General features: G+C 42.9%; 1 protein-coding gene across 1 annotated transcript in view; it reads right to left on the reverse strand.

Annotated features, from left to right (window-relative positions):
• TBX15 (T-box transcription factor 15) overlaps positions 1-12715 on the reverse strand; it is a 100060-nt gene that overhangs the window by 53728 nt on the left and 33617 nt on the right. The window contains exon 2 of the mRNA XM_028712600.2: positions 2630-2843. Within this exon, the coding sequence (XP_028568433.2) occupies positions 2630-2843 (214 nt within the window). The remainder of the gene's footprint in view (positions 1-2629; positions 2844-12715) is intronic.

Here is a 12715-nt window from a genome sequence, read left to right on the forward strand (position 1 = left end):
CCCTGGGAAAAGGGATTGATCGTTAAACCACTCTAGGGCTTGTAGCTCTAGGATGGAGTAAGGAGTGTCCTAACAACTCACAGCACCCTTAACAAACTGCCCTGAGTGGTGTGATGCTGCTTTAAATTTATAGTTCAGATAGCTTGAAGCATCTGCATATCCCATAAAGCCCTCTGCCAGCAAACAGGCACAGAGTCACCTGGCCACAGTGATCCATGCGACGGTCACCTCCAGGCTTGACTACTGTAACTCACTCTACGTGTGGCTGCCCTTGAAGCTGACCCAGAAACTCCAGCAGGTACAGAATGCTGCAGCGAGGCTCCTCACGGGATCTCTGCCATGGGAGCATATTCACCCAGTGCTTTTCCAGCTGCAGTGGCTCCAGTGGAGTACAGGGTCAGATTTAAGGTGCTGCTTTTGACCTTTCAAGCCCTTCACAGCCTAGGACCCTCGTACCTACGGGACCGCCTCTTCTGGTATGCCCCACGGAGAGCCTCAAGGTCCTTAAATAACAACACCCTAGTGGTCCCAGGCCCTAAGGAAGTTAGATTAGCTTCAACCAGAGCCAGGGCCTTTTCAACTCTGGCCCCGGCCTGGTGGAACGCTCTGCCTCATGAGACCAGGGCCCTGCAGGATCTGATCTCTTTCCGCAGGACCTGTAAGACAGAGTTGTTCCACCTGACCTTTGGCTTGGAGCCAATTTGATTCCCTCCCTCCCTCTCTTTCTTTTTTCTTTTCCTTCTCCTCCTGCGAGGAGGCTATATTTTAATATTTTAATGTTTCAATATTTTAATGTTGTATTTTAATTTTGTTTTTAAGTTGTAATCATTCAACTTGTTTTTACTGTATTATTGTTTGTAAGCCGCTCTGAGCCCGGCCTTGGCTGGGGAGGGCGGGGTATAAATAAAAATTATTATTATTATTATTATTAAAGCCTATTTGCAAATCTACAACTGAGTTGAAGGAGTATTTCCTCACTGAATGTGATATGATTCCGTAAATGTGAGAACAGTGGCTGCCAAACATCCATTGTTTGTTTCCAGTGATCTGTGTAATTAGGAACCATGTACGGTCTAAAACAAATGACAAACGTTAGATTATTACCTGTACTCATGGGGAAAAGGAGAGTCTTGAGACAGGTAAGAATTGGCTTCAAAGATATGGATTGTTGAAACTTCTCCAAACCCATTGGGTTCATCTGGAGCAGTAGCTCAGTGTCACGTGGACCATAATACAGGCCACAAACATATCTTACACTTGGTTCCTATTATGAAATTCAGGGAATTAAAGGAGAGCAAAGAAAAAAGATAACGGAAAACAAACAGTGGGGGGAAAGAGGCTGAATCTCTTCCCCCCAACTTTCCTTCCTGTTAAGTGACTGAACACTATTACAGCCTGGTGAGTCCTTTCTCTGTCCAAGGTGCTGATTATTTGCAAAAATGAAAATTAATTGGAATTAAAATGGGAACTGGCTGGAATATGCAACACCAGTTTGAAAGACCATCGGGTGCCTCTGAAGGTATCACCAGCCAATTGCTTTTAATGGATCTTTTAATATTATTATTTTAACGCTGAAGTTCTACAAGCTTCCAAATGTCGTGAGTTTTTTGGTATTTGCATATATAGATTACCATTTGAAATGTTTTAAAATCAGCACTAAAGGTTTCATGCTGGCCAGTGGTAAGGCACCAGTACTAATAATATATATTTTGGAGGGAGCAGCTTATTGTTTTGCTCTTGTTCTTATTATGCTTTTTTTGTTTTTGTCTTGTGTTTTTAGGCTGTGAGCTGCCCTGAGATCTACAGATGGCAGGAAGTACAAAATTATTATTATTAATATTATTATTTAGTGTTATTCTTTTTAACAATCACCCTTTGAATGAAAATACACATACCTATACAGGCATACACACCTAAACATGTACCCATATGGCAACAGTTGCTTTGGTATGGCCATCGCTAGGATTAAGAGATGAAATATTAAAGGTTTTATGTACAATGATGGCTCATATTTCCTACGTACAGTCAAACCTCAGTTCTCAAATGGTTCCATTTCGGTTCCCAAACTCTGAAAACCTGGAAGTAAATGCTCCGGTTTTCAAACGTTTTTAGGAACCCGAATGTCCGATGTGGCTTCCATTTAAAGCAGGCATAGGCAAACTTGGCCCTCCAGATGTTTTGGGACTACAACTCCCATCATCCCTAGCTAACAGGACCAGTAATCAGGGATGATGGGAGTTGTGGTCCCAAAACATCTGGAGGGCCGAGTTTGCCTATGCCTGGTTTAGAGTTTCCCTGTTGAATTGAGGCTTCCGCTTTCAGTTTTCAAATGTTTGGTTAGTCAAACAGTCTTCTGGAATGAATTACATTCGAAAACCGAGGTTCTGCTGTATCTCTGTTGTGAAACATACTGCCAGGCGGGGCTGCCTCCAGAGCAGCATGGATGTAAAGCTAAGGCATGGACATTATGTTAAGGGAAAAGTCCCGTTCCAAGCCTCAACCCTTGTCAGTCTTGGGAAATGAGTTTGTGACAAAGCACGAACGATACCGTGACAACCTTTCTATTTCATCAAGTCCATTTCACATTGAAACTCAGAAGTCTTGTGCTGAGGGGATGCCTTCATCTTACCTGCCTGCTTTAGTGATGATCATTTCTGTGCCAATATCATGGAACCTTTTCCAGAGGTCAGCACACTGCAATTCCACCTGGATCTCCTCCATGGATGAGGTAGGAGGTGGTTGAGAGATGGGGCCGCCGGATGTGAGGTCAGAGTGTGTGTCAAATGAGCAGGATGTCCTCTCAGCCAATGCTTCAGTGTCTGAACCCGTACTCTGCTCTGAATCTAAACAAATGAGAGGGAACACCACATCAAACTATCAGTTGCTAAAATTCCCCACAGAAGGAAGGCATAAAGAAAAGTCAGCATAAGGATTATTTTTTAAAAAATAATAATAAAATAAAGAAAGACGAGTGAAACGGCATCTCTTTTATTATATGCATGCTATTGTTGTGATTTACAGTCTGGTTTCTGGTTTTCTGTTCCTAACATGACATCTGGAATTTTCGTTAAGTTTTAAAGCAGCTGTGTGAAATTGCCCACAATATAAAATATAAATAGCAAGAAATGTATTCAGGATGCACAATAATGGAGCACTCCAACTGGAGATGGGAGGAAAAGAAAGAAAGAAAATTCACTCAACACCAGAGAAATAATGTTCTGGTTACTCATATGTCCTGCCACATATGTTGCTCTTGCAGTTAGGTATTTTTAGACAAAACGCTTGTTTTCCTTCTTTTTAGTATCTCAGAAATAATGGGTGTTGCTTTTGGTTTTGGGTTTTTTTTGGCAGAGCTTTCTTTGCAAATATATGTTATTTGTTCCTCTATTATAATTTCTGGAACAATGATTTTTTTTCCCCTTGAGAAAATAACCACATTGCACTAAAGCTGCAGAAGGAAGGATGGCGAACATATGGGAAGAATTATTGGGAAAGTAATTGTTATTTCAAGGGACACCTAGGTTTTTGCAGGGGTCTTGGGATATAAAAGTCTGGCTAACAAAGGAGGGGGAAACAGAACAATGGGGCTGAACCAAAGAAATGGCTTGTGCCAAACCATTTTCAAAAACTGCTCTGCAAACACCGAATGTTGGTGGAGGCCATGGCCATGTTGTGAATATTTCCATGGCCTTCTGAGGTTTGGTGAGCTGGAAGACAGCACAGGGCCTTCTTGGTCATGGCCCTCTGGTTGGTAAATCCCTTTTCTAGAGATGCCCAGCTGCTTCCCTCTATTAAGGCTTTCAAGTGAGCCATAAGAGCTAGTTTTATTTCGCCAAACATTTGGCATGATGTGACTCTCTCCATAATGTGATGTTATTGGATTCCATTATAGGGACGCGGGTGGCGCTGTGGGTTAAACCACAGAGCCTAGGACTTGCTGATCAGAAGGTCAGCGGTTCGAAACCCCACGACGGGGTGAGCTCCCGTTGCTTGGTCCCAGCTCCTGCCAACCTAGCAGTTCGGAAGCACGTCAAAGTGCAAGTAGATAAATAGGTACCGCTCCGGCGGGAAGGTAAACGGCGTTTCCGTGCGCTGCTCTGGTTCGCCAGAAGTGGCTTAGTCATGCTGGCCACATGACCTGGAAGCTGAACGCCGACTCCCTCGGCCAATAAAGTGAGATGAGCACCGCAATCCCAGAGTCACCCACGACTGGACCTAGTGGTCAGGGGTCCCTTTACCTTTACTTATAGTGCTATTTGCTACTTCTTGAGGGAAGTTTTTAATGTATGACATATTAGTGTATGTTTGGTATTTGTAGAAGCCATCCAGAGTGGCTGGGGAAACCCAGCCAGATGTGCGGGGTACAAATAATAAATTATTATTATTATTATTATTATCATTATTATTATTGATGTGATCGTTTCCACATTCGTCTTGCAGTTTCATTTTTTATTATTGTGAGTTGCCTTGTGAACCGAAAGGTGGAATACATGGTTTTATACTTGTAAACCGCCCTGAAAGTATTATTGGATGGTATACAAGTGTAATAAATTAATATAGGATATGCTCTAAGCAATATCACTGGCCCCTCCCTAGGATTTTCATTTTGATAAAACGTTAAGCCTCCAGTCCTTTTACTTATAAATAAAAACAGGCAAGCAGTATTCAGTTTTTTTCCCCTTTTATTGGTTGTTTGCACAGATAGGAAGGAGAACTTCAGCAATGTATTGCTAGTGCAAGGAAATGATTTTGCACCAGCCTAGAGAATTTGTACACATTAAACACATTAAACAAAAATCTGATTATCAAGGACACCAGTATGAAATGACACATCCCATACTGCATGCTTAATATGTTTCATTAACTTAACTATTGATTGTGTTGAAAAACATGAGAACAAACCATCTAACAAGCATTATCGGTGTCACTATAACAAGAATACAAATATACAAGCAACCAAAATGCATGACTCTCATACAGAATATATTGGAGTCACAAGTGCAGGAAATGTAAGCAGTTCATACCAATTGAAAGATGTCCCAGGGATTAGAGAATATTACTTGGCTTTTATACAGAGTGTTCAAAACACTTCACAAAGAATGCAAAAAATGAGAAGCTAGTTTTCAAAATAATAATAGTAATATAATAATAATTTATTATTTGTACCCCGCCCATCTGGCTGGGTTTCCCCAGCCACTTCCACAAAGACCAAAAACACACTAAGATGTCACACATTAAAAACTTCCCCAAAAGTGAAATTGACATGTTTAATCAGATAAAAGTCATTTTCTTTAACATTTGTTAAAGACTGGAAAGCTCACATAGACTTTTTGCATGAAAAAGAAAAAGAAATGATGATATATGGATTTGAGGATTGAAGACAATGTTTGTTTATTGAAAGTGAATATTGTTTTTATATAGTGGACAAATGAAGAATAGGAAGTTCTTTATTTTCCCAATCTTATTTTTCTATGTTTCTCTTTTAACCTCTTTTCTACTCTTCATTCTTTCTTCCTCTTTCTCTATTTTTCTCTCCCTCCCTCCCTTTTTGTGTATTTATTGCATCTAGATAAAAGCCTTGGTTTGGTTTTTAATAAGGGAAAAGATATTAAGTTTTGTATTTTTCTCTATAAACCTTAATTAAAAAATTTATTATTATTATTATTATTAAAAAAGGAAGATGTCCCAAGGATTAGAGTGGGCCTTACTTCCAAAGAATAGTATTTGTCTTTTATATAGAGCAGGGATGTCCAACCAGTAGATCACGATATACCGGTAGATCCCCAGCTGATCCTGGTAGATTGCGGGATCGTTATCATGTACAAAAAGTTATGGGAGGAAAGCTAAAAAAACCTCTGTGCAATCCTCCCCCAAAAAAGCTCAACAATGCAATCCACCCACCCCACGCACGCTCCTCCCCCCCTCCAAAGACAATGGGTAGATCACTGCCAGTTTTTTTATACTGGGAGTAGATCACCGTCTCTTGGGAGTTGGACATGCCTGCTATAGAGCATTCAAGATACTTCACAAAGAATGCAAAAAGGTAGAAGCTAGTTCTCAAAAGTGACACCCATTAATGTTTACTGTAGCTCAACACATTTCGGATCTACAGTTTCTTCTTGAGGAGCAAGCCTAGACTTTCTTTCTTTTTTTAATATATTTTTTATTAATTTTTACATAAAATTTCCACCAAAAAACCATACAACATATTTTCTCATCTTATTCAATGTTTTCAACTTCTACCAACCACATCTGAAGATTTTCCAACCTTTATCACTTAATCTGCATTTCATTAATTTCACTATTGCTTTTAATAGTCCTTCACTAATAGTTCTCTTTGTACTTTTCTCTGCAATATTTCACATAGTCCTCCTTACAAAATTTCTTGCATGATCTGTTGATTACAATTGCTTTTCAGATAGTTCACTTATTTACTCCAGTCCTCTGAGAATCTCTGATCCCGCAGGTTTCGAATCCTTCCTGTCATCTTGTCTAATTCTGCATAGTCCATAAACCTAGACTTTCTGAAGCAGATCACACAAACTCTGCTTCTTGCCCATCTGGCTCCAAAAGGAGCCTGCTTCAGAAGCTCTAAGTCTGCATTTGAAGAAAGAAACCTATAATAAACCTCCATCGCTGGCACTTTGGAGAACTGGTTGCTCTCTTTTTGCATTCTGCGGGGTTTCTGTGCCAACCACCTGACCTGTTTGGATTGTCAGAACACTTCAGATAGCTTATAAGGCCATAACCTTTGCAATAGCTCGGGCTGGTAGGTTAGGATTATTGTGAATGGAGACTAAGACGGAGAGGTTATAGCCTGCCTAATGCCAGCCTTACAAGTTCATGGGAGAATGAATGGAGTTTCCGCTGGGGATTCCCTCATTTGTAGCTTAATCTCTTAGGCACTATGCCAGCGCAACTATAATGTGCTCAAGACTGCCATGATTCAGCCACATCTAATTTATCAAATAGTTTTCATTCGTAACAGCAGCTTTCCGTAGTAAACCTACAATCAGAGAAGACTGAACGAGAGACAGGCAGACATGGGTGTGACTGAAATATACTACACAGTTGCTTGCTTAAAAACTGCTATCAAAAGCCATTTCCAAGTCATGGGGTTCGAGAAGGCAAAATGATTTTTTTGTCATTTGACAGAAAATGTTCTGCTGATGAAACATCACCTAATTATTCTGGATTTTTAAGCAACCTCTCTGCCTAAGAAAAAATGGACTCCTATATTGTTTCTCATGAGAAAAGGAATCCAACAAATTATTTCTGTCAGTTGGGTCAAAGACATAGATTTCCCTCTATGTCTCTATATAGGCTGTTCTAATGTTTACATTATGCATTCTAACACTCTTGGGCTCCTATAGATGCATGAACCCGTGCAATATTAGGGCAAAGCCCATGGCAGTTCATGTGTTAAATTTACACTGAATTCCCAATGCAAACCTGCATCCAAAATAAGGGCCCAAGCCCTCCACACAGAATTAAATGCACACAGATGTCAATCCCCATAGGAAGTCAACTGAGCCTTTCCCACCCTCCCAGTTTGCCAGCCCTCAGCTGGGCACATATGTTGAGCACACTGCAATATGCCTCACAACAGGTGTCCAGTGGCACAGAGCATGTTTCTCCCTTGCCGAAACTCCCTTTTGGGGGAAGGGTGGTTTCAAAGTCTTCAGTGGAACTGAAGACATCTCTTCGGAGAGGCTTTGCAGCGTGCCATTTACAGCTGCCAAAAACCAGTTCAATCAATAAGATGAACTTTAACAGGGAGAAATGTAAAGTATTGCACTTGGGCAAAAAAATGAGAGGCACAAATGCAAGATGGGTGACACCTGGCTTGAGAGCAGTACATGTGAAAAGGATCTAGGAGTCTTGGTTGACCACAAACTTGACATGAGCCAACAGTGTGACGCGGCAGCTAAAAAAGCCAATGCAATTCTGGGCTGCATCAATAGGAGTATAGCATCTAGATCAAGGGAAGTAATAGTGCCACTGTATTCTGCTCTGGTCAGACCTCACCTGGAGTACTGTATCCAGTTCTGGGCACCACAGTTCAAGGAGGACACTGACAAACTGGAACGTGTCCAGAGGAGGGCAACCAAAATGGTCAAAGGCCTGGAAACGATGCCTTATGAGGAACGGCTAAGGGAGCTGGGCATGTTTAGCCTGGAGAAGAGGAGGTTAAGGGGTGATATGATAGCCATGTTCAAATATATAAAAGGATGTCACATAGAGGAGGGAGAAAGGTTGTTTTCTGCTGCTCTAGAGAAGCGGACACGGAGCAATGGATCCAAACTACAAGAAAGAAGATTCCACCTAAACATTAGGAAGAACTTCCTGACAGTAAGAGCTGTTCGACAGTGGAATTTGCTGCCAAGGAGTGTGGTGGAGTCTCCGTCTTTGGAGGTCTTTAAGCAGAGGCTTGACAACCATATGTCAGGAGTGCTCTGATGGTGTTTCCTGCTTGGCAGGGGGTTGGACTCGATGGCCCTTGTGGTCTTTTCCAACTCTATGATTCTATGATAGCTTAAAAAAAGCAAAAACCCTACAGATATACTGACAGTTGGCTCCTGCACTTTGGTATCTGTCCTATCAACCAACCCCTGGCTCTGTCAATAGGTCAGCCTTCCACCAACCTGGTTTCTTCCAGATCTTTTGGACTACAGTTCCCATCAGCCTCAGCCAGCACAGTCATATTGGTTGGGGCTGGTGGAAGCTGTAGTTCAAAGCATTTGGAAGAGACTACGTTGTGGAAGGCTGATCGCTTCTCCTGCTTCCACCTCCATCATCTGCCAAAGTCAAGGATGGAGATAAGATTAATTCTGTGGCCTGGCATTTGGCAACTTAATGTTTCCATAAAGGAAATGAGGGAACTTCCTTCAACTTGTCATTATTTTCCGCTCTTATGATGGTTTGACAGATGCCAACAATTATAAAGTTTCCATAATGGTAAGGAGTAAAGCCTCCTGAAAGCATTGCAACTGCACATAACTTTAATTTCCCATTACTTCCTGTTTCCCATCATCCCTTCCTGTTCTCTCTTGCGTCTCATCTTTGCCTAGATCAGGGGTCTGCAACCCGCGGCTCCGGAGCCGCATGTGGCTCTTTTACACCCTTGGCCGCGGCTCCGGGGTGGATACTAGCGAGGGGAGGAGGCACATTGTGCGCCCCAATACTCCCCACTGTGGTGGGCGCTGTACTGGCTGTGACGTCGCATGGGGGCGGTGCGTGCGTTAGTCACGCACCGTCCCAATGTCACCTTCCCGCCCGCTGTCAGATCGGACATTAAGGTAAGAAACAATATATGCAGTGTTATATTTGTTTTAAATGTTGCAATGGTTTTGCGGCTCCCAGTTTTTTTTCTTCGGAAATGGGTCCAAGTGGCTCTTTTTGTCTTAAAGGTTGCAGACCCCTGGCCTAGATAGTCAGCCTTTGGGCAAGGGCTTTTTATTAATTGAATTTAGGATTTATCATTTGTTTTTCAGCTCAAATGAGCATTCAGAGTGGGTAATGATATGGCCAACAAGGAGAAAAACCAAACCCCATTAAAACAGCCCAAAGCAAAAGACAAATGGAATCAGCAGCATTATCTTAACAGCAGGGAGAATGATGCAAAGCCGGCAGAACTCTCTAAATTATGAAGGCTAAAAGCCTGGCTCAAAAGAAAAAATCTTAGTAAATGATTCAAGAATCTGAAGATCTAGAAGATCTTGAGTGGGAATGAATCCTATCACTGCAGGACCAAAACAGAAAATGGCTCAATGCTTGAGGACAATCTGGCTTCTGTAAGAGGAGTTATCCAAAGGAGGTGTAGCCTTATTGGAGTTTACCGACTGGGTCTGCGTTGCTCCCGGACAGGAGGAAGGAAGTCAAATGACACCGAGGTTGGTTCAAAGAAAGAGTTTATTCTGCTCTCCGGATAGCAGAAGGCACTTGCGTGGTCAGTCCACAGCAAGTCCAAAGGAATAAGGAATTTCATGCAGTATATATATCCTCCAGGCACCCTCTCCCTCCTTCCCTAGGAATCCAACCACGTCAGCCTATGTACGCAGGTTGACATCACATATGTTCCTGCTCTGGTATTCTTAACCATAAAAGGGTATTCCTTCCTGTACTTCTGACCATAAAAGGATCTTCCTTCCTGTACTTCTGACCATAAAAGGAGCTTCCTGTTCCTACTCTTATCTTGGAGCAAGAGGTCACCATCTCCGAGAACACACTCTGGTGCTGTTCCTAGACTAGGTCTGTGCGTCTTTTGTGGTCAGGATATACGATAAGGCACAGACGTGTCTTCTCTGTTCTACTGGTACAGTGAAGGCCATACTTGCCGTCACAAACTGATAAAGGAGAGGGCTCTGAGCATTTGTTTATACAGCTGAGCCTTTTGGCTCAAGAGCTCAAGTTTATGCATTTTAGAAATGCTAAGAAGAAAGGGGGGGTCAGTTTTAAACTGACTGCACAGAAACCCATTCCTTCAGAGGGAGCTGCTGTATGTCTCTTCACCAGCTGCTAACCAGCCAGTCTTTTCCACTCAGGTACTTAAAGCAAGTCCCTCAGTGATGTGCCAGGTTTGAGTAATACAGAAGAGCACAGGAGCCTCTCGTTCTCCAAGTCTGTCAGATGTCAAGGAGCTGTCAAGTGAGCCCAGGTCAGGCACAGGGCAGGGAAGCATGGGAGACATGGAACACAATTAGCTTTTCATTAACAGAAAATAACAACATAGTAGGTCCTCTTTTGATTCCTCCCACATGGACAAAGGCTGTGTTGAGGGGGCAAGCTCTGGGCCTGTATGGCCCATTGCTCAGCAACGTTCAGGACACTTCTTGAGTAGAGTGTCAGAGGGAAAGGAGAGCCAGCAGGACTGGGATTGTCCTGCTGCTGTTTAGCAGGGTCAACCTCTGACTCCTCTCTGTCTGAGTCTTCACTCATACTGTGACTCTCAGCCTCTAACCCTGTACTGGAAGACCACCTCCTCTTGACCCTGCTTGACTGCTCAACCGCCCCTGCTTCTAGCACCTCCCAGCTCGCCCCTTCCCCAGATTGCTCCTCCATGTCCCACCACCATGATCCAGTCTCTAAGCCATCATCTTCTGTGCCCTCCCTGAGGGGATCTTGGGCAAGTGGCTCCCACCAGTCTTCCTCATCCAACCAGCCCCTGTATCAGAAATTTGTTGTTTAGTCATCTTAGTCGTGTTCGACTCTCCCTCATACTTTCATTGTGTGTTTCTTTTGTATTAATATTGAGGTTGTTCACCACTTTTGGGGAAACCTTCGGGCTAAAAAGCAATATAAGTTGTACCATACCACAGCTGGACGTCACACATCTACACAGGGGGGGAGATGAGACTTCAGCCATTCTGGGTTCAGGCCTCTGCAGGGTGGAAGTGGCTTTGAAGCAAGAAAGCTGAATTTGTCCAGCTTTCCCTGCTGCCACAGCAGGATTGCAGCTACAACCAGCATAATTTAAAGGGGGGTGGGTTGCTCTGAAAGTGTTGCATCTGTAGCCTGAACCCACAACTCACATGCTGACAAAACAATTGTGACAAGGCTCGTTCACCTCAACTACCAGTGCCTTCCCACCACACACACATGCCAAAAGCACAAAGGGATGCTCTCGCCACTCAAGAGCACAACTTGGTGTTTGTTGCTTCGCAAGTTATATTTGCAAAGATATTAGCCCCTACAGTTGCATTTCACATCACAAGGACATCACCATCTTACAAATCTAGCTGTTTCTCTCATGTCACACACAACAATGTATTAGCAATGCCCTTGCATGACCTTCTGCAAAATAATGCAATGCCTTGGAAGAGTTTCAAATTGCAGTCACAACAAGCTCCCTTTCAACTGTTCGACACAATGTTGTGTTTGTAAAGATATGTATTAAAAAATTGCCACTAGGGGAGTATCGAGATTCTGGACAACTGTTCTGAGCATCTACTGTTGGGAAGTTTTCTAACACTGAATCTGCTTGCATTAACACTTCTGTAGCACTCTGGATTCCCACCCACACCCCAAGTTAAAAGTTCATCCTCAATATGATTCTTCAGAGCCATCTTTTCTACAAGCTTGCCAGGAGATCAACGCAGTCCAGGAAAAGGCTTGCTGCAAGAGGCACAGGCGTGAGCCAGCTGAAAGACACATCTGCTCTGTTCTCTTACAAAGCTTCCTTTCCCCAACCATGAAATCTCAATGGAACTGAACATACCTCGCAGGACAGGCTTTGCAGCACACTGTGAGCAATTTACAGCTGCCAAATCCATATCAATCAAATCCCAGGGGAGATTCTTCCTTCTTCAAACCAAGCAAGTTAAAAGGGGGGTGGGGTGAAGGAAACTGCCATCAAACTCAAACACACACATACCCCAAGTAAATTTCTACAGCTGGAACAACTTCATATGCTACCCTTAAAAATTCCAAGCTAGCAAATACATAGTGGGCAAAATTTCAACACAAACGACTGGAAATCCCTTAAGGTATCTCTCAGTTTGCCAGTTTGCACTGTTTTGATTTGTATAGCTGCCATGACTGCAAGCTCTAGCACTGCAGAATGGCAGCAAGAGGTGGGTGTGGGAATGAAACTGGCCACAACTTTATCGGATACTTAATACAGCTATGAATGCAAAAACTGGGACCAAGTTGTTTGTCTCTGCTTGGAATTACCAAAGGAAACGGCTCAGCTATCCAACAGCAAAGGTCCATTGGG

This window comes from Podarcis muralis, chromosome 17, assembly GCF_964188315.1.
Source record: "Podarcis muralis chromosome 17, rPodMur119.hap1.1, whole genome shotgun sequence".
Lineage (NCBI taxonomy): Eukaryota > Metazoa > Chordata > Lepidosauria > Squamata > Lacertidae > Podarcis > Podarcis muralis.